Source organism: Balaenoptera musculus, chromosome 11 (genome assembly GCF_009873245.2).
Source record: "Balaenoptera musculus isolate JJ_BM4_2016_0621 chromosome 11, mBalMus1.pri.v3, whole genome shotgun sequence".
Taxonomy (NCBI): domain Eukaryota; kingdom Metazoa; phylum Chordata; class Mammalia; order Artiodactyla; family Balaenopteridae; genus Balaenoptera; species Balaenoptera musculus.
In genome coordinates, this window is record NC_045795.1 from 64,609,009 (window position 1) to 64,632,289 (window position 23,281).

Below are 23,281 nucleotides of genomic sequence, written 5' to 3' on the forward strand. Positions count from 1 at the left end.
TGGCGCTCGGCTGCTCCCTGGCGGAGGACGCCGCGGATATTCATTCTCTGCTGGTCGTTAGTTCTTGTCTTCGCGTCCCTGGGTACCAGTGCGCATTAATCCATCTGGCTAGTCATCGTCCTGCGCGGGTCTGTTCTGGATCCAGTCCATCTTCCCTCTTCACCCGTGGTGGTGGCGTGGGGGGCAGAGTGCGCGATGTTTCTCGCCAACAGTGGGCGCCTCGACTCCACTGAGTGCTCAGAGCGGCCGGGCGGGCGGGGAGCGCAGCCACAGCATGTTTGCGAATCGCAACCCCAGGGCTAAACCACCAGGGTGGAACCTGGGACTATGAGGCTGCTGCTGAAAGTCACGGTTTTCTCTTTAAAGGAATGGAGAAAGTTCAGACGGTTGACATGGAAAGAATTTAGCAATATATTGCTAAGAAAAAAACAACAGTTTTAGAGACTAATTTGTGAAAAGGATTCCTTGTTTGGAAAACAAAACACACACAAAACAAAACGAAGTGCTTTTTCTAATAGGCTACATAGAAAAAAATCCAGAGGAACTCACTCTAAACTCTCATTCAGGTGACTTACAGAAAATGAATTCAGGGGAAGGGAAAAGAGGCTACCATTTTTACACTTCTGTATTATTTTAATACATAATTTTAAATTTTTAGGGAATTCCTTGGCGGTCCAGTGGTTAGGACTCTGCGCTTTCACTGCAGTGGCCCGGTTTCAATCCCTGATTGGGGAACTAAGATCCTGCAAGCCGCGGGTCTCAGCCAAAAATAAAAAAGTAAAATAAAAATAAATTTTTTACAAAAAATGTTTGTTGCTTTTGAAATAATAGCATATTTCTGAACTGTACTTCCTTTTACGGGTATATGAGGTTTTCTGTGATCTTCAAAATATCACTCAAAACTTTCTTTCATAAAAATCAGACAGAAGATGCTTAAGTGTGCACTGATAAATATTTTGTGAGCTAAAATTATGTTATGATCTTGACATGAAAAAATAAAGTGAAATAGAATCTCCTAATTAGTTTTTTAAAAACTAGTTTTTAGAACCGTTTTATATTTACAGAATAATTGAGCAGATGATACAGAACTTCCCATATATCCCTGCCCACATACAGGCATGCACAGTTATTCCTATTAATAGCTTACCTTATTGTGATACATTTGTTACAATTAATGAACCAATATTGACATATTATTATTAACTAAAGTCCATAGTTTATTCAGATTCCCTTAGTTTTAGTTTTTACCTAATATCCTTTTTCGTTCTAGGATCCTATCCAGGATATCACATTCCATTTCGTTGTCATGTCTCCTTAGACTCCTCTTGCCTGTGACAAAACCTCTTCCAGTGACCAGCGTATTGTGCACCTTCCTTCTAGCAGAGCTCCCCCAAAGAGCTCACTGCCTCCAATTCCTCTCCTCCCACTCTTTCCCAAACCCACTCCAATCCCACCCCCAATTAATTCCTCTAAAACCACACCTGTAAAGGTAATCAATGAGCTCCATGTTGCTAAATCTAATGGCCAGTGCTCAGTCTTGTTTAAAGTGATTGGCCACTTTTTCCTCTTGAGAGTCTCATCCCTTCTCCACCTTTAGTTTCCCATGCTCTCCTGTTCTTGTCCTACCTCCCTGTACATCTCAGTTAAACATGCTAAAGGGCTTCCCTGGTGGCGCAGTGGTTGAGAATATGCCTGCCAGTGCAGGGGACACGGGTTCGAGCCCTGGTCTGGGAGGATCCCACATGCCACGGAGCAACTGGGCCCGTGAGCCACAACTACTGAGCCTGCGCGTCTGGAACCTGTGCTCCGCAACAAGAGAGGCCGCGATAGTGAGAGGACCACGCACCGCGATGAAGAGTGGCCCCCATTTGCCACAACTAGAGAAAGCCCTCGTACAGAAACGAAGACCCAACACAGCCATAAATAAATAAATAAATAACTTTTAAAAAAACAAAAATAGCCAAGAAGTTTATTAAAAAAAAAAAAAAATGCTAAAGCTGGGACTTCCCTGGCGGTCCAGTGGTTTGGACTCCGCACTTCCACTGCAGGGGGCGCGGGTTTGATCCCTGGTTGGGGAACTAAGATCCTGCATGCCATGCAGCGCAGCCGGAAAAAAAAAATGCTAAACTTGAACTCTTTACTTTCCCTCCCAAACCTGTTCCCCCCATAATTGCCTTCATCTCAGTAAATGACACTTCCATTAACCAAGTTGCTCAGGCTAAAAATCTAGGAGTCATCCTTGACTCTTCTCTCTCAAAATCCACACCCAATCTTTTAGCAAATCCAATAATTTCTAATCCAGTTACCTACCCCCACCTTCCCCCCCCCCCACCCCGCCCCGCCACTGCTACCCTGGGGTGAGAAGGGAAGGACAATGAGACAACCAGGAAGTGTGATGTGGTAGACGCCCAGGGAAGGATATGTTTCAAGAGATTGGTCAAAAAGGAAATGCTGCTAAAAGGTCAAGTACAAGCAGTGGTCATTGCAATGATTTGGCAAGAGTCTTTGATGACTCATTGATCTTCTGGAATTTACTTGGCCTATGGGGTGAGGTGAGACCAAAATACCCTTTTTCCCCCTAATTTGCAAACTGAATTTTGTAACAATTCTTGACCAGGCCTCATTTCTCTATCCATCTCTGAGACTCCCTTTATTCCCCCCAGAGAGTCTCAAAACTGTAAAAGCAGGTCCATGCGGGCTGCCTGAGAGGGCTCTGGCACTCACCTTACTCTCCTCACTCAATATTTGATATACACTTCAGTTTATTCTTCTAGATTTTTTCTTTTTCTTTTATTTTAATTTTAGTTTTTAAATTGTGCTAACATATACATAACATTTAGCACCTTAACCATTATTACATCTTAACATTATACAGTTCGGTGGTATTAATTACATTCAAAATGTTGTGCAGGGAATTCCCTGGCAGTCCAGTGGTTAGGACTCAGCACTTTCACTGCTGGGGCCCGGGTTCGATCCCTGGCCAGGGAACTAAGATCCCGCAAGCCGCATAGTGCAGCCAAAAAAAAAAAAAAAAAAGTTGTGCAACCATTATCACTATCTAGTCTGCTTTCAAAACTTTTTCCTCATCCCAAACAGAAATTCTATATCCATTAAGCAATAACTCGCCATTTCCCCCTTCCTCAAATCTCTGACAACCTCTATTCTACTTTTTGTCTCTATGAACTTGACTGTTCTAGGTACCTCATATAACTGGGATCATAGAGTTTTGTTGTTAAAAAGATAACAGGCCCAAAATAGAGTCGCTTATGCTAAGCCCCAGGCCACCAAACCAAGTCTTAGTTTTAGTTGGGCTCTCCCAGAAATGGAATCTTAAGCCAGTCAATCAGGAATCTCCTGATAAACACTATTTGATCAGGTCATCTGCCTGTTATACTATGACATCCCCTAAAGGAAAGTAACTTTGCAATAACCAACCTGCTTTTTTTGCCTGCTATAGTATCCTTGTTCCCACTCCCTTTTGCCTATCAAAATCTTTCATTTTTGTTCAGCACCTTGGAGCTCTTTTCTGCCTGCTAGATTGGATGTGCCTGATTTGAATCAATTTTTGCTCAAATAAACTCTTAAAATTTTTAAACATGCCTCAGTTTATCTTTCAACATTGTCCTTTTATCATTGGTTTATTTCACTTAGCATGATGTTTATTTATCTGTTGGTGGACATGGGCTGTTTCTACCTTTTGGCTATTGTGAATAATGCTACAATGAACACTCACTGGCATACAAGCATCTGTTTGAGATGCTGCTTTCAATTATTTTGTTATTTACCTAGGAGGGGAATTGCTGGATCATATGGTAATTATATTTTTAGCTTTTTGAGCAACCACCAAGCAGTTTTCTGTAGTGGCTGTACCATTTTACATTCCTGCCAGCAATGCAAAAGTGTTCTAATTTCTCTACATTCTCACCAATATTTGTTATTCTCCAATAGCCATCCTAATGGGGGTGACATGATATCTCGTGGTTTTGATTTGTATTTCCATAATGACTAGTGATGTTAAGCATCTTTTCATGTGGTTATTGGCCATTTGTATATCTTCTTTAGACAATGTCTATTCAAGTCCTTTGCCCATTTTTGAATTTGTTTGTTTTTTGTTGTTGAGTTGTAGGAATTCTTTAGGTATTCTGGATATTAGTTCCTCCTTAGATATATGATTTGCAAATATTTTCTCCCATTTTGTGAGCTGTCTTTTTACTCTCTTAATAATGTTCTTTGATGCGCAAATTTTTTATTTTGATGAAGTCCAATTTATCTATTTTTTCTTTTGTTACCTGTTCTTTTAATGTCATACTTAAGAAATCATTGCCTTCTCCAAGATTATGAAGATTTCCATCTATGTTTTCTTCTAAAAGTTTTATAGTTTTAACTTTTAAATTTAAATCTTTGATCCTTTTTACTTAATTTTGTATATGATGTAAGGTAAGGGTCCAACTTCATTCTTTTGCATGTGGATATTCAGTTTTCTCAGCACCATTTTTTGAAAAGACTATCTTTTCCCCATTAAATGGTCTTTGCACTCTTGTTGAAAATCAACCGAATATATATGTGAAGGTGTATTTCTGGGCTTTCTATTCTATTTCATTGGTCTATATGTCTATTCTTATGCCAGCACCACACTGTTTTGATTACAGTACCTTTGTAGTACATTTTGGAAATCAGAAAGTTTGAGTCCTCCAACTTTGTTCTTCTTTTCCAAGATCGTTTTGGCTATTCAGGGTCCCTTGAGATTCCATATAAATTTTAGGATGGGTTTTTCTATTTCTCTTATAAAACACCATTGGGATTTTCACTGGGATTACACTGAATCTGTAGAACACTTTGGGTAGTATTGCCATTTTAACAGTATTAAGTCCTCCAATCAGAGAACATGGAATGTCTTTCTATTTATTTAGGTCTTTTAAATTTCTTTCAGCTATGTTTTTCAGCAAGAAGAAATCAGGTGGCACCTTCAGCACTTCACTTGGAAATTTTTTCTGCTAAATATTACAGTTCATCATTTACAAGTTCTGCTTTCCATCCAAATACGGGTTATGATTTCACTAAGCTTCCCACAACTATTTAACAAAGATTCCTTTTACTCCTGGTTTCCAATAACATGTTCCTAATTTTCTTCTGAGCCCTCAATAGCAGCATTCTTAATGTCCAAATTTCTGCTAACAGTTGTCTGAAGGTAGTTTTGGCTTTTTCTATTATGCTCCCTGACATTCTTCCAGCCTTTGCTCACTGCCCAATTCCAAAGTCATTTCCACATTTTTAGGATTTGTTACAGCAGTACCTCTCACTCTTGATACCAATATTTAGTAGTTTTCTATTGCTGCCATAACAAATCACCACAGACTTAATGGCTTAGAACAAAACAAATTTATGATCTCACAGTTCTGTAGGCCCAAAATCCAACATGGATGTCATTGGGCTAAAATCAAGGCATTAGCAGGGCTGTGTTCCTTTCTGGACACTCTAGGAGAGAATGTGTCCTTGGTCATTCAGGTTATTGGCAGAAGTTAGATCATAGTGGTTGAAGGACTGAGGTTTCTGTTTTCTTGCTGGCTATCACCCAAGGGTCATTCCCAGCTTCTAGAGGCCATCTGAATTCCTTGGACCTTTGGGTGGTGGAAGATCTCTTCCACCACCTTCAAAGCCAGCAGCAGAGGATTAGTACCTCTCACACTTTGAATCCGACCAACTCTCCTGCCCTCCTCTTCCACTTTTAAGAGCTCATGCAATTACACTTGGCCCACCAAAATAATCCAGAATAATCTTCCCATTTTAATGTCTTTAACTTAATTCCATCTGCAGAATCCTCTTTGCCATGTACTGTAAAATATTCACAGATTCCAAGGACATCTTGAGGGCCATTATCCTGCCTACCACAGCCTCCCTAGGAGACACCAACTCCTGTCCCTTCCCAGCCTGCCCTCTCCTGTGCTCCAGAATTCCTTCTTTCCCCTGAAATCCTGACCATCTTATAGTTCGTGGAACAGGTCAAGGTCTCTTTCCCCACCTGGCCCTTGTATGTGCTTATCCTTCTGACTGGAGCACTCTCCCCGTCCTCTCATCACCCCACTCACCCTTCAGGTCCCAGCAGTCAGCCCACACCAGCCCTACTCCAACTGGCTCAGCACAACTCTCTGCAGAGGAATTGAGTTTTTGAGTCTGCTTCATCACCACCTCTACCCTCCCCTATTTGTGAGTGGGTGAGGGAGGAGCCTGTTCTGTTCATCAGCAGATCCTGATGCCTATGGTAGAAGGAAGGGAGGAAGCAGGTGAGGGCCCCTTTGGGGAGGTTCAGCCCTCATCCCACTTCCAGGAGCTTCAGAGCAAGGGCCACTTAGGTGCCAGAGCATGTTTGAGATGTCACAAAGATGAAGGCAGCCAGGGCCCTCCCTCTACCCCCAGCCCCAGCTCAGGCCCCGCAGGCTCAACCAGGAGCCCTAGCTGACTCAGCCAGGTGGTCACCTCTGGGCTGCCCTCTCTGGACCACCCACATCTGCCCTGATGGCCAAGTCTTCTCCCAACACACTGGGGGCCCCTGAGGAGCCCCAGAAGAGCAGTTGTATTTATGAGTGGGATCCCTAGAGAGGAGGGGTCAGTTGGTGTGGGCAATGGAGCAGTGTGAGCCAGCCTGGGGCCCACCTGCCCAGCCATCAATGGGCACCGAGGCCTCGATGGGTGTGCTGGCTCTAAAAGTAGAAAAGGGGCACAGGGTCCAGACAGGCCTGGAGAGAGTAAGACACACAGGCCTGAGCCTGGCCCAGAGCCTCAGGCCATCCCCGCCCCAACAGGCCACCAGGCAAAGAGAGCAGTATGTTGGGTCACCCGCTCTGGGCAGGAGTCTCCTTTATTTGGGTTCGCTGCTGGGTGGCTAGACGCTGCAGATGGCCCTCAATATGGACCAGGAGGGCATCCAGCATGTGCAGGACCCCAAGGAGTAGGGCACGGTCTGAGATCGGGGCCCGTCGTTTCCAGGGTGCACAGGGGTTAGCCGTCACCTGCGGATGCTGAGGATAGGACCAAGAGGCAGGAGTGAGAACAGAGGAACGGGCCAGAGGTGTGGTGGGAAGGGGGACTTAGGGTGATGGAGGATCGTGGAGGGTCTGTTGTGGCCTAGTATGGTCATGGGGCCCATGGAGGCTGGATGAGGAATAGGGATAATAAAGAGGGAGGATGGGGCAGGGTACTACCCATGGGAAATGGCCAGGGACTGTTGGGTGTGGACAGATGTAGGGACCCTGGGGTGTGAGTGATGGGGGAGGGGCAGGGGGAGGGGCAGCAGGAGGCCCACAAGACATGAGTGGGAGGATGGGTAGAGAATTATGAGCTCATTGGGTATGAACAGAGGTAGGAGGCTGTGGGGACAGAGCAGTGCCACGCTCACCTCACTCTTAGTGGCCTGTGAGCGCCGCCGTTGCATCACCGCACGGCTGAGCATCAGCATCATGGTAGTGGCGACGGTGACCCCAGCCACTGGGTAGATGCGGTTCACCCCCAGGCCCATCCAATGGCCAGGACAGCCCAGGCTGCCCTTGCAACCCTCCAGGCTGTTTGGCTGGCACCCCCAGGGCTGTAAGTCCAGCCCCACCTGGTACCACAGGGGCCGTGACCAGGTGTGGGTGCGGACAGGCATCGCTAGCAGAAGCAGCCATGGCAGGAAGGACTGTGCGTGCAGCATGGCTGCTGCAAGTACTAGGGGCCGGAACCTGGGCGCCTGGCAACGGACAAACACTCCTCCCCCAGGGGCAGGTGAGGCAGTAGGTTCCAGCTGGGCCCACGGCTCTCAGGAGGGGCGGCCTGGCCAGAAAATATGGGGCGGGGGGCGGGATTCCAGGGCCGGGGAGGAGGGCAGGCTTGGGGCCCAGGAATGAAAGAATGCCTCCTTCCCCCTCTCCTTCCTCCTCACCTAACATACAAACCCTAAAATTCTAACACCCACAGCTCCTAATGCTGCTCTCCACCAGTGGCAGCACCAACCACAGGCCAACCAAGCTAAGCACACAGAGCTGCTCCCTGCTCCCCTATGCCCAGACTCAGCCCCATGGTCCACGTCGCAGCAGAGTGAGCACTCAGAAATGTGGGCGCACACTCTCTGAATAAAGCCTGAAGGCTCACCCTGGCCTATGAGGTGCTCAGTGCTCTGGTCTCCCCTCCTGCCTCTTGTAGGCCTCCCTGGTGTTCCTTGAACACACCTGCTGTTCCCTACACTAGGAGCACTGTCCTAGAAAGAGAACTCTCACGGCTGGATTTCAGCTCAAGTGTCACCTGCTCCCTGAGTCTCCCTCCCATGACCATCCTGGGTAACACAGTCCCTTCTCTTTCACGTGACCCTGTTTTATTTATTTATTTGGCCGCATTGTGGCATGTGGGATCTTAGTTCCCCAACCAGGGATTGAACCCGTGCGCCCTGCAATGGAAGCGCAGAGTCTTAACCACTGGACTGCCAGGGAATTCCTGACCCTGTTTCATTTTCTTCAAAGCATTTCCAAGTACAGGTATACCTTGGAGATACTGTGCTTCGGTTCTAGACCACCACAATAAAGCGAGTTGCACAAATTTTTCAGTTTCCCGGTGCATATAAAAGTTATGTTTACACTACACTGTAGTCTATTAAGCATGCAATAGCATTATGTCTAAAAAAAAGTACATACCTTAATTTAAAAAAACACTTTATTGCTAAAAATTGCTAACCATCATCTGAGCCTTCAGCGAGTCACAGTAGTAACATCAAAGATCACTGATCACAGATCCTCCTAACAAATATAATAATAATGAAAAAGTTTGAAATACTTTGAGAATTACCACAATGTGACAGTGACATGCGGTGAGCAAATGATGCTGGAAAAATGGCACCAAAAGACTTGATTGACTCAGGGTTGCCATAAACTTTCAACTTGTAAAAAACACAGTATCGGCGAAGTGCAATAAAACAAGGTCTGCCTGTATCTGCAAGTTCATGTTTGAGGTTTACCTTCCACTCCAGTACATAGGTTCACTTAACCAGTATTTACCAAGCACTTCCTTGTGCCCGGCGCTGTTCCTGGTGCCTGGAGGCAGTGTGACAAAGGGCCCTGACTTCCTGGGCAGGGCTTTGGGGGTGGGGAAAGGACAGATGATTTGTGAACACAGAGCAGGGCACTAACACAGGCCAGGATAGAAACAGCCAGGCAAGGGGTGCCTCTGTGACTTGCAGGGCAGGGCAGCCTCTGTCCACTGGTCCAGCACAGAGCCCAGGGCCTGGTCGGGACCTGCGAACGGCAGGCTCACTTGTTTTGGCAGGTGACGTGAGCCCAGCACTGTTGCAAGCTGTTTGTGGCATTTACTCATTTAATACTCATTGAGGAACCCGTGAAGTGGGTACTATTACCATTTCTGCTCTCCTGATGAGGATACTGAGGCCCAGAAAGGTTCGATCCCCCCCACCCTGGCCCCCAGTCACTCAGTATCAGCTGGCCTGAAGGCCCATTGCTGCCCACTGGGCCACATGCCCAGATGTTGGTGTTTTATGGCAGAAATCAACACGTGGTTCTTGGCTGACGGTGACCTGCAAAGCCCAGGTGATCTAATTATACAAATAAGCATTTTTCCCAGGTAAATCAATCATGCACATTCTTTCCTTTCTTTTCTTTTCTTTTGGCTGCACCATGCTGCCTGTGGGATCTTAGTTCCCCAACCAGGGATCGATCGAACCCTCACCCTTGACAGTGAAAGCATTGAGTCCTAACCACTAGACTGTCAGGGAATTCCCATATTCTTACTTCTCAATGCAGACTGGCAACACCTGTGAATACCCTGTGCTTCCTCGGCTGGTTGCTCAGGTGTTCACACCACACCCTCCAGGGGCTGCCCAGTAGCGCCAGGCCTGCTCTGCACCTTATCAGGGGTCCCTGAGAACAGGTCATTCCTGAGAAGCAGCTCTGATTCCAACCATTTTACAGCCGAGGACACAGGTGCCAAGGGCTGCGCGTGGCTGGGGAGGAACTTGGACCTGGGACGCCCCCATCCTGGGCCTAGCCCCGCAGCTCTCCCTCCTGCTCCACACTCCCCCTTCCTGACCCTGCCCTCCCCGAACTTTCCCCCCAACTTCCGACCCCAATTCCCACTTTGGGGCATAAGAAGGGTCAGGAGCCAGGGCTGTGGATTATACCCTTGCCCCTGCCAAGCCCCCACCAAGCCACAGCAGAGCCTGGCATTGGGCAAACAAATCTTTATTCCTGAGGCTAAAAACATGCATGCTCCTCCAACTCGGCCAGTGCCTTATCCCAGGCCTAGAGCACTGAACTTGGAGTCCCAGGACCTCCATCCCTGAGTTATGTGCGTGCGTACGGAGGGGACTCCTGGGTGACATCTGGAGGCAGCCCAGGGGTAGGGGGTCCTCACGGGTACCCTGTCGCAACCTCCAGAGGTGGGCAGTCTCAGGCAGGGTGGCAGCACGGTCAGAGTTTGGTAACCTGGGCAGGGAGAGGAGGAGAGGCTCCTGTCAGTTTCTGAAGGACATACTACCCCCTCCCCCGGGAGCAGCTTCCTCTAAAGGCAGGAGGGGAAGGCAGTGGATCCACTGGGGGCAGACCTAATCGGAGCCATCGAGGAAGGGTGGACTTCCTGGAAATGGGGTCAGGATGGGACAAGCAGTAGATAAACAAAAAGAGCTCAGCAACAGAGGTCAGCTCACCAAAACAGGGTTGACAGGGCTGGACCTCGGGTGTTGGAGTGCAAAGATGACAGCATCGTGAACAGAGGCAAAGAGATGCTGCTTGGTGATAGATGCATCGAAGAAGTGTCCCACCTCAAGCTGCGTGACCACGGGAGCTGTAGGCAAGGAGTTGGTCTCCCCTGACCCGCAGAACCCCCAGGAACCTCCAGGCACTGGCGGAATGTCATCCTGACCACCACCCCTGAGGCTTATAGCTAAACCCCAACTCTTGACCCTTGACCCCTCCCTCCCAGGACACCTCTGACCTCCAGTTTCAGATAAAGACTTTTTCCTTGTGCTGCCTGGCAGATTCCTTGGCCAGAATCCCCACCCCCTCCCCGGACCGCTCTTGCTGTCTGCACCGCACGCACAGTGGCAGGCGGCCATGTACACCTCCACATCGATCTCCCGGAAGTCACGGAAAATCTGTGGCAGAAAAGGGGGCCAGACTCAGAGGGAGGCTCAGGGGCTCCGAGGGGGGACTTGGGCAGGCTTGTGGGGAGGGAGTTCAGAGGGGGAGCTCAGAGGGTTGGGGGTTAGGCTCAGAGGGCTCTTGGAGTTAGTTATGGGGTCAGGGTTGAAGGGCCTTGTCCTCCCCCAAGGCCCTTCTTAGGGGTGCCCCCAGCCCCTTACATTCTTCAGGCTCTTGAGACACACAGTGTCCACGAAGGAAAGGGAGCTCAGGTCCAGGATGAGGCTGTGGAAATCTGGCTGAGGCAGGCCCAGGGTCTTCAGTGAGGACATGTCTGGGGCCTTGGCATCTTCTTGACCCCTGGCTGCTGTATCCTCTAGCTCAGTCCCTGCGCTCACCTGCTGGGAAACCAGACACACTGCAAGGGCCGCCCACGGGGGGTAAAGGCAGGGAACATACATAGACGTGCAGAGACACACAGGATCAGACGTGTAAACGGCCACATATATGGGACATGCAGTGGACACATGAGGATATGGAGACAGGGAGCCTGTATGTAAAGACAGGAGGGACACATGGGGACACACAGGAGAGGGTGCCCAGACTCCGGGAGCACACACAGATATGCATCTACTGCTCTGTTACCTCCTGGGCCCATACTTAACAGGGACACTTAAGAAGGAAGGGCATCAGAGACCACGCCCCATCCTCAGTCAGCCAGAGTGACTGACTGAGGATGGGGACAAACCAGAAGAGACACATGGACACACGCGCACACACAGATATCCTGGCACCCTGCCTGAGTCTTTTTTTGGGGGAGGGGGGCGCTGCACGGCATGTGGAACTTCCCTGACCAGGGATGGAACCCATGGCCCCTGCACTGGGAGCGTAGAGTCTTAACCACTGGCCTGCCAGGGAAGTCCTGCCTGAGCCTCTAATTGAGATTCGTGTCCCCTTTGATCCCAGATTTTTCCCACATGCCCAATCCCTTCCCTCTGCCCATGAACACAGACTGCAGGGTCTTGTAGAATTCACAAATTCAAGGTCTTTGGCTAGGCCTCAGATTACAGATCAGAGCGCCACAAGCAGAATTCTATGGCATATCACTGGAGATCTCCCTGCAGAGCATCTGATCCATCACTCCACTCCACACATGGGCACTCTCATCCCTGCAGCTCATGGTTGGCCGCTCTCCCACCTCCAGCCTCACCTTGGCCTTGGAGCCCTCCACATCGTTGCTCTCAATGTCTGTGACACTGGTGTTGACATTGATGGAAATGGAAGTGCCCTTGGAGGCGGCAGCCTAGGCCAGGAAAGAGGGGGACCAGGAAAGAGGTGTCCCAGCTGTCATATGACAACCAGGCCAGGCAGGTGGACCAGGAGCTGAAGCTTGGGACCAGGGCAGCCAGGCTGAAGGCTGTGGGGTTTTGACCTACTTTGGGAAGAGGTCTGTGATGGTTCACGCCATCATTGGCTTAGGAGGCGGGAGAAAAACAAAACTGCCCCCAGAACCCTGACCTGCAGGGTCGCTGGGGGCATCAGGGAGAGAGGAGGAGGGGTGAAGAATGAGGGTGAGAAGCCAGGAGGCTGGGAGAAAGGACGGGTGGGGTCAGAAGGGCCCCTGCCTGTTTCGGGAGCTTATTCTCTTTGTGAAGTCGCTTCAGCTTTAGCTCCCGCTTCCTGAGCAGTTTCTTCTTCTGGGAGATGAGGTGGTCCACGTTCACACCGCACTAGAGCAAAGGGCAGGGCAGGGGATGTGGACACTGGGGAGCTGAGAGACTCTCTGCCCCTCCCGCTGTGGACCCCAGGCCTCACCCTCTGCTTCAGCGTGTCACTGTAGAGCTCAGCGTTGGCAAAGTACATGGTGGCCGAGGAGCGGAAGACCTTCACGCCGGGGACCTCCCTGGCCTGGGGATGGGTCAGGTTGTGGGTGGCTGAGCCCTCGTCTCTCCTAGCTGCATCTTGTTCTCTTTCTTTCCTCCCCTGTGTACCCCAGTACCTGCCATCACCAACCCTCTGCTTCCCAGCCAACAGAGGCCCGGCCTGCGGCCCGTGCCCTCCCAGGAGCTGGTGGGGTCATCCTGACCCCTCAGCTGGGCCTGTCAGAGCTGCTGCTTCTTCCTCCAGGGCATCCTGAACCTCTCCCACCCCATCTCCCCTGTCCTTCTGCCAATACCCAGGCCAGGTTTCAATGGCTCTTAGCTTCCACTTGGGTCTCCAACCCCAGCACTGGGGTCTGTTTTCTGTATGTGGACAGAGAGACCCTCCTCAGCTGCCAGCCCAGCCAAGCCTTCCCCGGCTCCCACCCCGCTCAGGACACTCCAGGTCTCTGCTCAGCCTCTGGGCCTGAACGATGTCCCTGCGCCACCCCCTACCTCCCTTTCCATCCAGCTGAGCTTCTCCCCTCATGTCCTTCCCTCACTCTGCCTCATCATACTATGCTCAGCCTTCAAGGCTCCATCAGGGAAAATGAGCTTGTTTTATTCCAGAGCCCCCACCTTTGTTCCCAGGGCTTGACGTGAGACTTCTCAGGAGGTAAAGGACGGAGATTCAGTAACCCCACTGATGAGGTCAGCAAACAGCCTCCCCTACATCCTCGTGCCCCAGATCCTGCCCCTCTACATTCCTGACCTAGGGCTACTCTGCAGGATGGGGCTTGTACTGCGGCCTCTAAGACAGACTCCTCCCCCAGGCCCTAAGGCCCCTACTCTGAGTATGGGGGTCAGAGACCCAAATTCCTCCCTCAAAATTCCAAGGACCAAAGCACCCTTAGCGCCCCACCCCCGTGTCCTTGCCAAGTACGCAAGGACCTGATAAGGGATGGCCCAGTCTGCCTCTGTCCCACCCCATCCACGCCATCCTCTGGCTTAGCCCCTGCCACTCACTTCTGAGTACTCTGCCACGTCTCTGTAAATATCTGTGTCTGGCACCTGCCCCAGGACAGAGTAGTGGGGCCTGTGAAAGAGAGTGTGAGAAGAGGGGGGCATTAGGAGAGGGGGCAATGAGGGGGTTCTAAGGAGCCTTGGGTCACCCCCCAAGATGTGGGAAAGCTGGGGGAAACCAGCGTGGACCTCACTCCCTCACCAGCTGGAATGAGGGGGGAACCAAAGGGGTGACTCACAGCTGTGTGCGGACCACCACGAGCAGCAGGGAGAAGACTACCGCAACTGCCAGGCCAAGGTCCAGGTTTAGCAGGATGGTGGCCACAAAGGTCACCAGCCAGATGAGCTAAAAACAGAAGGGTAGTAGTCAACAGGGTCTAGAAGGGTCACTGGGGCTGAAGGCCCTGACCCCACCCCTGGGCTCCCAGGCCTCTCACCAGATCCACTCGATTTGCCTTCCAGAGGGAGCGTATGTCGGTGAACTGCATCAACATGCCCTTCAGGTTCACAATGATGGCAGCAGCCAGGACTGCCTGAGGGAGGGGGAGGGTCACCAGGAGCTACTGAGGGGTGCGGGATGCTGACAACCCTGACCAGCCGGCATGAGCCAGACTGTCCTCAAGCACCTGGGTATGACCCCGAATGACACTAGCCACCTCCTGCCCCCGGACCTAACAACTTGGGTCTGACTCTCAAAGATTCTTACCCCTGACTGTCGACTCCAAATCTCAACCCAGAGATCTCAAGCTTGAAAAACAGGGCATGACCCTGTATCCCTCCCCCTCACCCAGGCCCTGACTGACTGATCTGAGTCCCTGGCCTGGCCAAGGCCCTCAAGCCTGGCTGGGTGCGGGATGGCGGCTCACCTTGGGCAGGTCTTGGAAGAGTTCTCCAAGTTTGACGATGATAATGAGGATGAAGAGGGAGGAGATGGCTCCAGCCACCTGTACAGTGGGAGTGAGCGGGCAGATGGGTGGGCGGGAGTGTAGGGGAGAAGGAGGCGAGAGCAGGGGGAAAGGGGGAGAAGGGGGGAGGGAGGAGAGCAGGGGGTAGGACCACCCAGGCAAAGCCGTGTGCGTGCAGATGCACACCCAAGCCCACACCTGCAGCCCACCTGTGTGTTGCCCCCGGTGCTCTCCTGTACCAGGCTCCGAGACATAGAGCAGCTCACAGGGAAGCACTGAAAGATGCCCCCGATGAGGTTACTGAGGCCAAGTGCCACCAGCTCCTGATGGGGGTAGTGCAGGTGTGAGGACACATCACTAGCAGTGCGTGGTCACTGTGTCCAGGCCTACGCATCCCCAACCTCCATCCCCACTCAGTAGCCCCCAAAGACTTGGCCACTGTCCCATGTGTCCTGCTCTCCCACCCTCAGTCCCCCATGTGGCCCCAGCACATCTGTTTGCTGTTTCCCTGTCTCCCACCTGATACTCCAGCCCCCCAGGCCCTGGGGTCTCTGTACACCCGCCCCCTCCGTGTCTCACATCCCATTCCCCAGACCTGGTTGCTGTCCACCCGGTAGCCATGCCTCAGGGCGAAGATCTTCCCCAGCGAGATGGCAATGGCGAACCCAACCACAGCGATGGCGAAGGCATTTCCCACAAGCCTGGCGAACAGCTGGGGGCTGGGGGCCACTGGGGGCACCAGCCTGTGAGGGGCATCTGTGAGGCCAAAGGAACGTTGTGGCCCTGGCCACCCAACCCTCCCTGACCTGACAGGGGCCGGAGCTCACCCTGCAGGGATTTTGCCCACGACATCCACCCCAAATCTGTGCTGCAGTCCCACGCCGTAGGAGATGCCTGTGGCCCCGATGAGCTGCGGGGAGAGGACAGAGTCAGGGGAGGTAGGTGCTGGCACCACCGTTAAGGGGGATGGAGAAATCACTTTGGGCGTAAAGAGAGAGGCCTGAAGCGAAACCTTCAGAGGGGTGGGCAGAAGTCAGCGACAGGGTAAGAGATGGACACCACCATTTTGGGGAAAGGGAGATGCTGTCAGGGGCTGTCGGCTGTGGTCCCCCCAGTCCTCAGTGCCCACGCCAACTAGTCTTTAACTATCTGAGGGATGCCCACACAGCAGGGACTCCTCACTTGCCCTTCCCCCTGCCCCCCCTCCCCCCCACCAGAATTCGAACCGTGAGCAGCTCCCCGGGGAGCGGCATGGGCAGTTGTCGCCGCAGCTTGTCATTCAACAGCTTCACCAGCACGAGCACCACCCCTGCCACAACTGCGGTGACCATGGTGCCAACCACAGTCTGGGGCAGCTTCCAGCAGACCTCCAGTACTGTCTGAGGGGAGGGGGGGGGTCACAGCCAGCACTCAAGGTCCTGGGCCCACCCACCCTTCCCTCCTCCCACCCTCACTCACATAGATGAGGGACAGTGGCCCAGAGCGGCTGCTCAGATGGAGGCCAAACACATACTTGAGCTGCGAGACGAAGACCTGCACAGACGCGGCTGTGGTATAGGCTCGGACCAGAGGCTCTGACAGATAGGTGACCACGAAGCCAAAATGGACCAGGCCCAGCCCCACCTGTGGGGTGCACAGGGCAGTCAGGGGAGGAGAGGGTCCTGGGGGTGGCCAGGGCAGAGCCCAGGGCAGGTGGGATCAGAGGGGGATGAGTGATGAGGAGGAGGAAGATGGTGATGGCCAGACACTCAGGGGACCTGGCAGATGGGGTGAGGGGTGGGTCTGGCAGTCAGGGGCCTGTACTCCTGACTGCTCCGCACCTGGAAGAGGCCAACAAGGACACTGAGTGTGGAGGCCACCTGCACCCGAGCAGCATCTCTGGCCGCCACATCAACAGTGGAGTTCGAGGCCTGCAGGAAGGCTTCATCTGGAGCCAGTGATTCTGTCACACTGCCCACCATCACGGACATGACAGCAAAGGTGCCTGCGGGGGCAGATCAGGGTGGTCTGAAGGGGAGGGGGCACTGCCCTGCCCTGTAGTCCTGGTCTTAAGGGAGAGGCCAGGAGACACCCAGTTCTAGACCAATATTCTCAGACTTGCTGTGCAAATAGAGGCAGCGCTGGCAGTCAGGTATGAACTCTAAGTTCAAAGGCTCTTGAGTGTGGCTAGAAATGTTGGCCCTGTATCATCTACCTTGTCCCACCTGTGTCCACTGGCTCAGGACCACTCCCCCTGTGAAAAGTGGAATGGGGAAGGGGACATGGCCTGCCTCAGGCTCTCAGGTCTATGCCAAGTCTGGGCCCCTTGAGTTGCTTCACCCACCCATATCCTCCTGGGCCAGGGCCTCTAGGTAATCTGAATCTGTCTCCACGGTCAAAGGCCCAGTCCTGCCTGGAATAACTCTTGGGCCAGTCTCCCACTGGCCTGGCATCAATGCCTCCCTCCCTCTTCCCTGCGTTTCCTTGCCCTGCTCAGCCCTCCCTCACCCTGTCCTCCGTGGGGAATGTGGGCATCCTCCTGGCTCCACTCACCCACGGAGATGTGCCGGGAAGTGCCGAACAGGAAATAGATAAAGACAGGATAGAAGGAGCTGTAGAGGCCAAACACGGGGGGCAGTCCAGCCAGGAGGGCATAGGCCAGGCCTGGAGGTGGAATGGTAGCAATGTAGACTTGGAGGCCAGGGTCTTGAAAGGATGAGGAAATCCCAGCCCTGGGTCATGCGCCATAGTTGCAGGGGCAGGGGTCATGCTTCTGGCTTTTGGCAGAGGGGTGGGGGGAGGCGGGGGCAGGCAGTGGTTCACAGATTACTACAGGCCAGGGCCTTGAAGGGTCGGGGTCACCATCCAAGGGTTGAGGGGACAGTCTCGAGGTCAAGGGTGGCTCACCCTGTGGTAGCTGCATAATGGCCACACTCAGGCCAGACAACAAGTCACCCAGAAGCCAGTCACGCACAGGATACTGGGGTAGCCAGGCCAAAACTGGGAAGTACTGGAGCAGAAGGGCTTGGGCCCGAGCATGGGAGCACCTGGGGACACAAGGGTAGGTATCACAGACAGGGGCTACCTGAGTCCTGCCAGTGCCCCCAGTACCCCCCACCTCAGCCTCACCGAAACCAGGTTCGCCACTGGAGGGTCCCAGTTGCTGAGCTCCGGCTCCCCAGCTCCTCCAGCTGTTCTTGGTTCAGCAGTGGCCGCTCCACATGGTAATCTCGCCTCCTCAGCTCCATTGCCTGCGTTGTGGACAGCAGTGCCTGTGTGTCCCTCTGTCTGGGTGGTGAGGCCAGAGACACAGTGAGGGCACTCCTGGCCCAACCTCCCCTAGACCTCCACCTGGGACCACAGAGCCGCCCACCTGACTTTTCTAGATCCCAAGATCTAGGTAGGTCCCACCCCCCAGCTGGCTCCTGCAGGCCCTATGCCCAGGCCCAGGCAGGGGCAGTACCTGAACTTTGGCTGGTGGAAGACTCTTGCTGGGCCAAAGTCCCCCACAAAGAGGCAGCAGGATGAACACAAGCCACACTTCAGTCCAGCCCTGAGTGTTCACCAATCTAGGTTCCAGGCTGACTGTCCCTCCCAGCCCCCTCCTCCCAGCCCCAACTCTTCTCCAGCCAATCCCAGTCCAGTCCGAGTCCTTATCCAGCTGCCCCACGAGCCCAGCGCATGCTGTCTGAGAGCACACGCAAGGAAGGAATCCAGCAAACCAGGCAAGTCTCTCTTCACATGAGAAGCCTCTACGAGAAGGAAAGTGTTGGGGCTAAGATTGCCCCCGGGCCTCCAGCCACAGGGTCCAGGTTGTAGACCTGGACAAGCTCAGGCCTAATCTGGGAAAGCCAGGGGATGGCTCTCACCGGGAGGGAGAGTTTTCCCCCTGGAAAGAGAAGTCCCCATTTCAAGGGGGGACAATCTCACCTGGGAATAGATCTCCGGGAGGAACTCGCCTAAGGAGAAGCTCTCACCTGACAGGAAAGTTTTCACCAGCTAGGTAAGTTCTGTCCTGAGGTGAATCTCTGATCTGCCCAGTGGCTACCACCTGATTAAGGGAAACGATCTCACTTGGGAATAGGAGATCTGGGGGGGGAAGGGGGGCAGTTCTTACCTGGGGGAAGCTGTCTCAAAAACAGTTCTCACTTGGGAATAGGAGCTCTTGGAGGGGGAGCGCTTACCTGGGGGAAAGCTTTCACTAGCAGGGAAAGGTTTCACCTGCCAGTAAAGTTCTGATCTGGAGGGTATTCTCACCTAAGGGAAGCTCTGACCTGGGGGAGGTTCCCACCTGTAATGGGAGAAAACTCTCACCTGGGAATGGATCTCAGAGGGGGGAATCTTACCTGGAGGGAAGCTCTCCCCTGCTGGGAAAGGCTTCACCTGTCAGGAAAGTTCTGATCTGTGAGAAGCTCTGACCTACGGTGAGGTTCCCACCCGAGGGGCAGGAGCTCACCTGGAAAGGGCCCCTAACCTGGATGTCCCCGTTGGAGGATGCAGTGGAATGGGTGCGAGGACGATCCTCAGAGACTCTTGGCATTGCCGGCTCACAGAGATCTTCGAGCCCCGTGGCCCCTCCTCTGTGAGTCACTCGAGGTCTTTCAAGGGCTCCCACTCCCGCCACCCCTCCCCCTCCCCCCCGTCGAACCCGTGCTTGGAGGGAGGGGCTTAGATCCTTGACCCCTCCCTCTAGGAGGGCCCAGCGGCCAGAAGGGCCGGAGCGCACAATCCCGGACCAGTTGCATCCCTGGGTGGACCCAGGCCCCAGCTACGGACACTCTTGCAGCCACGTCCCGGGCCCAAACGCGCCGTACCGGCGCACCTCCTGGGCCGGGGCTCCTCCGCACACAGCCGCCGGGAGGCGGCCCCCGGCTAGCCCTCGGACGGCGCTCGAGCGGCTTTCCGCACAGCCCGCAGGGGCTGGGGTCGCGCCGGCTCCCGCCCCATCCCTCGCTACGGTTGGGCAGTCGCCTGCAGAAAATCGACAAAGCGGTAAACCAAGGCGCGGCAGGCGGGAAATGCCTGCTCCGGACTCGGCGGTACCCTTTCCGAGCTAACCCAAGCCGGGCGCCTGCTCGGGGGCCAAGGGGTGGCCCGCGCCTCGCGGACTCGAACACTGGGAACCGGGGCCGCGCCCTGCACTCACCCCGGCGCTTCCGACAGCCCCATGGCGGATGGGCAAACCGAGAGGCGGTAGTCTCCACAGCTCGAGCGAGAGGCCGCAGCGGCCCGAAAGGCGGGGCCGGGACGGGGGCGAAGCCTGAGGCGCGCTCCCAGGGGCCAATCCCTGGGCAGGACGGGGAAGGCTTGGGCCAGTCAGCGTGCTGGGGCGGAGCCTAAGGGGCGGTCTCCCGGCGCCGCGAACCCTGAGGAGGGAGATTTAACCCCTTCCTCCCCCTGGGCCTTGGCTTGTGCTCCCCCTCGTGGCCCGCCTAGCTCTCCTCCCTGAGCCGGTTGTTATCGCAGAAGTGGGACTAAGGACCCGAGCTGGCCTGGCCGTAGCCGCGGCCCCAGGTCCCTGAGTAGGGTGGGGCCGATACCACCAGGTCCCGGCTTCTTGCGGAGGGTCCCCGCGGGACGCGGAGCAGGATGTCTAGGGTTGCGGTTGGTGACCAGAGCCTTATCTCTCCGTGGGGTATCCGGGTCCATGGGGCCTCTCATGCCTCCAGTTGAGGGCGCCACCCTCACTCAGGCCTTCCCCCTGAGACCTGGCATGTCTCTGAGACCGAAGGGGCTCAAAGGCCTCCCTTCAACGCTGGGCACGCAGACCTTAAAGGCTGCGAGGTTCCCCTCCCCCGCACATAACACTGGCCCGGCAACAGGCCCGTTCTGCCTGAGTTCTTGAGGAACGCGGTGTCCTGGCAGCTCCATGTCTGAGAGGCTGGCCGGGGGTCAGTGCTGTCAACGGGCTGAGGGCAGTTCCTAGGGTCGGTTTGAAGGCCAGGGCAAATGCCAGGTCAGGGCTGCAGGCCCTGCGGACTGAGGAAGCCATCATGTTGCTGCCTTGACCAGGCCTTACTCTCAGCACCTGTGCTCATACTTCAGGCCCAACCTCAAGGCGAAGGGACAGAATTCAGGATGAAAGAGAAAGAAACCTGCTCCAAATCTCCAATGAAATGAGATAAAAATAGCCGAATATTCTTGGGGAGGGGGGAGGGGGCAGCGCTCAGATTTCTCCCAAAGGTCAGCCCAGCCTGAGTCATTCATAGCCACCCTCCTACCCCCCACCCCCAAACAGAATGAGGCAATAACCATTTTCTATAGAAGTTTATTCCCAAAACAGAGCGCGGCTTCACGGAACAATTTACACAGACAGGAAAAGGAGCCACTGGGCTGGGGTGGGGAGTGGGACCCTCAGAGAGGGGCATCTACAGAACCTAGGACATAGCAAGGACAGCCCCCTCTCCCCACAGCAGGCCCCTCAACTCTTCAAGGGCTGGGGTCACTCTGGGTAAGGAGAGCTGGGGTCCTGGCTGGCGGGATTTGGCACCAGTCAGTAAAGTAGAACTTTTAATCTCCTTGGAAACTGCCTCCCAAGAGTATGCATGAAGGAGGTGGGTGTCTTCAGGGACCCTCCACAACCCTGCATGGCCACTGTTCCCAGTGGGAAGAGGATGCCTACTCTCGAGGCCTTCTGGGCCTGCTGTTCAGCAGGGGACTCAGGGCTGACCTTTGGCCTGGGAGGGCTAGGGGTTAGAAACCCCTCAAGATGGCCAGGCTCAGGGTCCTCACAGGTGGGTCCTCCAAGCCCCTCTCCCACTTTCTCTACCTTTCACTTGTAAACGAAGGGAAAAAAACATTCTCAACTGTAAACAAAGTGTAAAAGTTCAAAGTTTTAAATTGTAAACAAAGTTGAAGAATGTTTTAAGTCTTGACCTGTAAACAAAGTAACAAAATTTAAAAGTCCCCAGTTCTGGACATCAGACAAAGTAATAAAAGTGAGAGTTTGTGAACAGGGTCCTAACAGTCATTTTTCCCTTTACAAGGGAATAAAGGAGGGATGGAAGAGTCACTTCCTGCAGCCCGGGTGCCTAGGGCCAGGGAGGCTCCTGTAAACATGGGAGGCAGTGGCACCTACATTCTGAGTGTTTAATTCCCTTGTTTTTGCTCCCCTTGCTCCCCCTCCTACCCCAGCCTTCAGAATAAATTCTAGCAGGGGGCAGTGTCAGGGAATTAAATGGCACCACAGACAACTTTTGTTCACAGCAGGGGCAGGGGCTGTGACCCCTCCATCCACCCTCTGCAGGAATGTCTGAATAGAGGCCTGAGCCCCTCCCCACGGGAGAAAGGGAAGCCTTGATCTGTAAACATGACATCTGCTGCTCCACCAACGCTCCACAGCATCAGTCCTGGGTCATAAGGCAGTAAGTGGCAGGGACTCCACATAATAAACACACACATCCACGGGGAGGGGCGGCATGAGCGAGCCCCTGTGAGGAGGTCAGAGGACCCCTGTTTCCAAGACCAACCCCCAGTCCCAAAAGTTTGGCCTGTGGGACATCCAAGAAAAAGCAAAGACTAATTCTGCACTTTGGGCCCTGACAATATTCAGATCAACCGGGGAATGGGGCAGGGGGAGCATTTACCCCTCCTGTCTGAATCCACCCCAGTAAGATGAGAGGAAAGAACAATTAAATTGCCAGGGATCCAAATGGGGCAAAACTCTGCACCTCTTTCCCTCTGTCCCCCTCCCCCTCCCAGCCCAGCCTCAGAACCCCGGGAGACAGAAAAGGTGAAAAATAACATAAGCATATTTCTCTGGTTACAAAGGTACAAAACGTATAAAAGTCCTCCCTTCAGCTCCCTCATTCCGTGCACCTGTTACACGCTTGCTCACATGCTCACAGACGGGCATGGGCAGCCAGCACTGCAGCAACAGAGAGAGCTGGGGGGCGGGGGTATAGGAGGCTGCCATGGGGTCAGCCCCCAACTCCTGGAGTCTCTTCTGTTAGCCCAAATCCTCCACCGCCCTCGGCTGGTCCTCATCTGCACGTCTGCCCCTCAGGAGTGACCCTCACTTCTGGGAACTCTGCAGAGATGAATGTGGAGATCGAAGGTGGTTGCTGAGAGTCAGGTGCCTCTGGACTCCCGCACCAAACCGGACCTGGGCCACCTCCCCCATCACCTTCGCCTCTCAGTCCCTAGCGTGCTTATGCCCATTCTGGGGTTCTCAGAGCCCTTCACCCATTCTGGACCCCCAGACTCACCAGCAAGGCCCCTTGGCTGGCCACCTATGTCTTTCCTCTAAGCACTTAGTGAGCACCTACTATGTACAGACTCTGTTAAGCACCTGACAGATTTTGTCTCAAAAATCTCCACACGGGGCTTCCCTGGTGGTGCAGTGGTTGAGAATCTGCCTGCCAATGCAGGGGACACGGGTTCGAGCCCTGGTCTGGGAAGA

General features: G+C 53.5%; 2 protein-coding genes and 1 long non-coding RNA gene across 8 annotated transcripts in view; 1 reads left to right on the top strand and 2 right to left on the bottom strand.

The window, feature by feature from the left end:
- Positions 1-6,808: 6,808 nt before the first annotated feature.
- TMEM89 (transmembrane protein 89) lies at positions 6,809-7,823 on the bottom strand. The gene is made up of 2 exons (XM_036870430.1): positions 7,394-7,823; positions 6,809-7,016 (listed from the first exon to the last, which is right to left on the bottom strand). Exons 1-2 carry the CDS (start codon positions 7,685-7,687, stop codon positions 6,831-6,833), a joined length of 480 nt encoding a protein of 159 aa, XP_036726325.1. The 5' UTR covers positions 7,688-7,823; the 3' UTR covers positions 6,809-6,830.
- A 905-nt stretch (positions 7,824-8,728) lies between these two features.
- Positions 8,729-23,281, bottom strand: part of LOC118903394 (cadherin EGF LAG seven-pass G-type receptor 3) — a 39,270-nt gene continuing 24,717 nt past the window's right edge. For 3 of the 6 annotated variants that reach the window (XM_036868432.1, XM_036868434.1, XM_036868431.1), the window contains one exon: positions 21,973-22,909. In XM_036868432.1, coding sequence (XP_036724327.1) covers positions 22,882-22,909 — 28 coding nt within the window. In that variant the 3' untranslated portion in view covers positions 21,973-22,881. Of the gene's footprint in view, positions 9,970-10,201; positions 10,461-10,681; positions 10,819-11,073; positions 11,129-11,335; positions 11,516-12,324; positions 12,418-12,739; positions 12,845-12,929; positions 13,023-13,999; positions 14,070-14,235; positions 14,343-14,433; positions 14,530-14,862; positions 14,941-15,110; positions 15,225-15,496; positions 15,645-15,728; positions 15,812-16,127; positions 16,281-16,359; positions 16,525-16,721; positions 16,886-17,433; positions 17,545-17,787; positions 17,928-18,009; positions 18,169-20,026; positions 20,960-21,972; positions 22,910-23,281 lie in introns of those variants that run through there. The other 3 variants (XM_036868436.1, XM_036868435.1, XM_036868437.1) reach the window with 3 other exon arrangements.
- On the top strand, positions 18,806-19,851 carry LOC118903395. Its single transcript, XR_005021808.1, has 3 exons — positions 18,806-18,883; positions 19,374-19,462; positions 19,574-19,851. It is a non-coding gene; the product is annotated as an uncharacterized LOC118903395 (long non-coding RNA).

Bases quoted from the DNA above. Each gene is read 5' to 3' on its own strand.
- TMEM89 (XM_036870430.1), bottom strand. From the start codon at position 7,687: ATGCTGCACGCACAGTCCTTCCTGCCATGGCTGCTTCTGCTAGCGATG. The intron at 7,017-7,393 runs GTGAGCGTGGCA...TCCTATCCTCAG, and splicing joins CACAGGCCACTAAGAGTGAG to CATCCGCAGGTGACGGCTAA.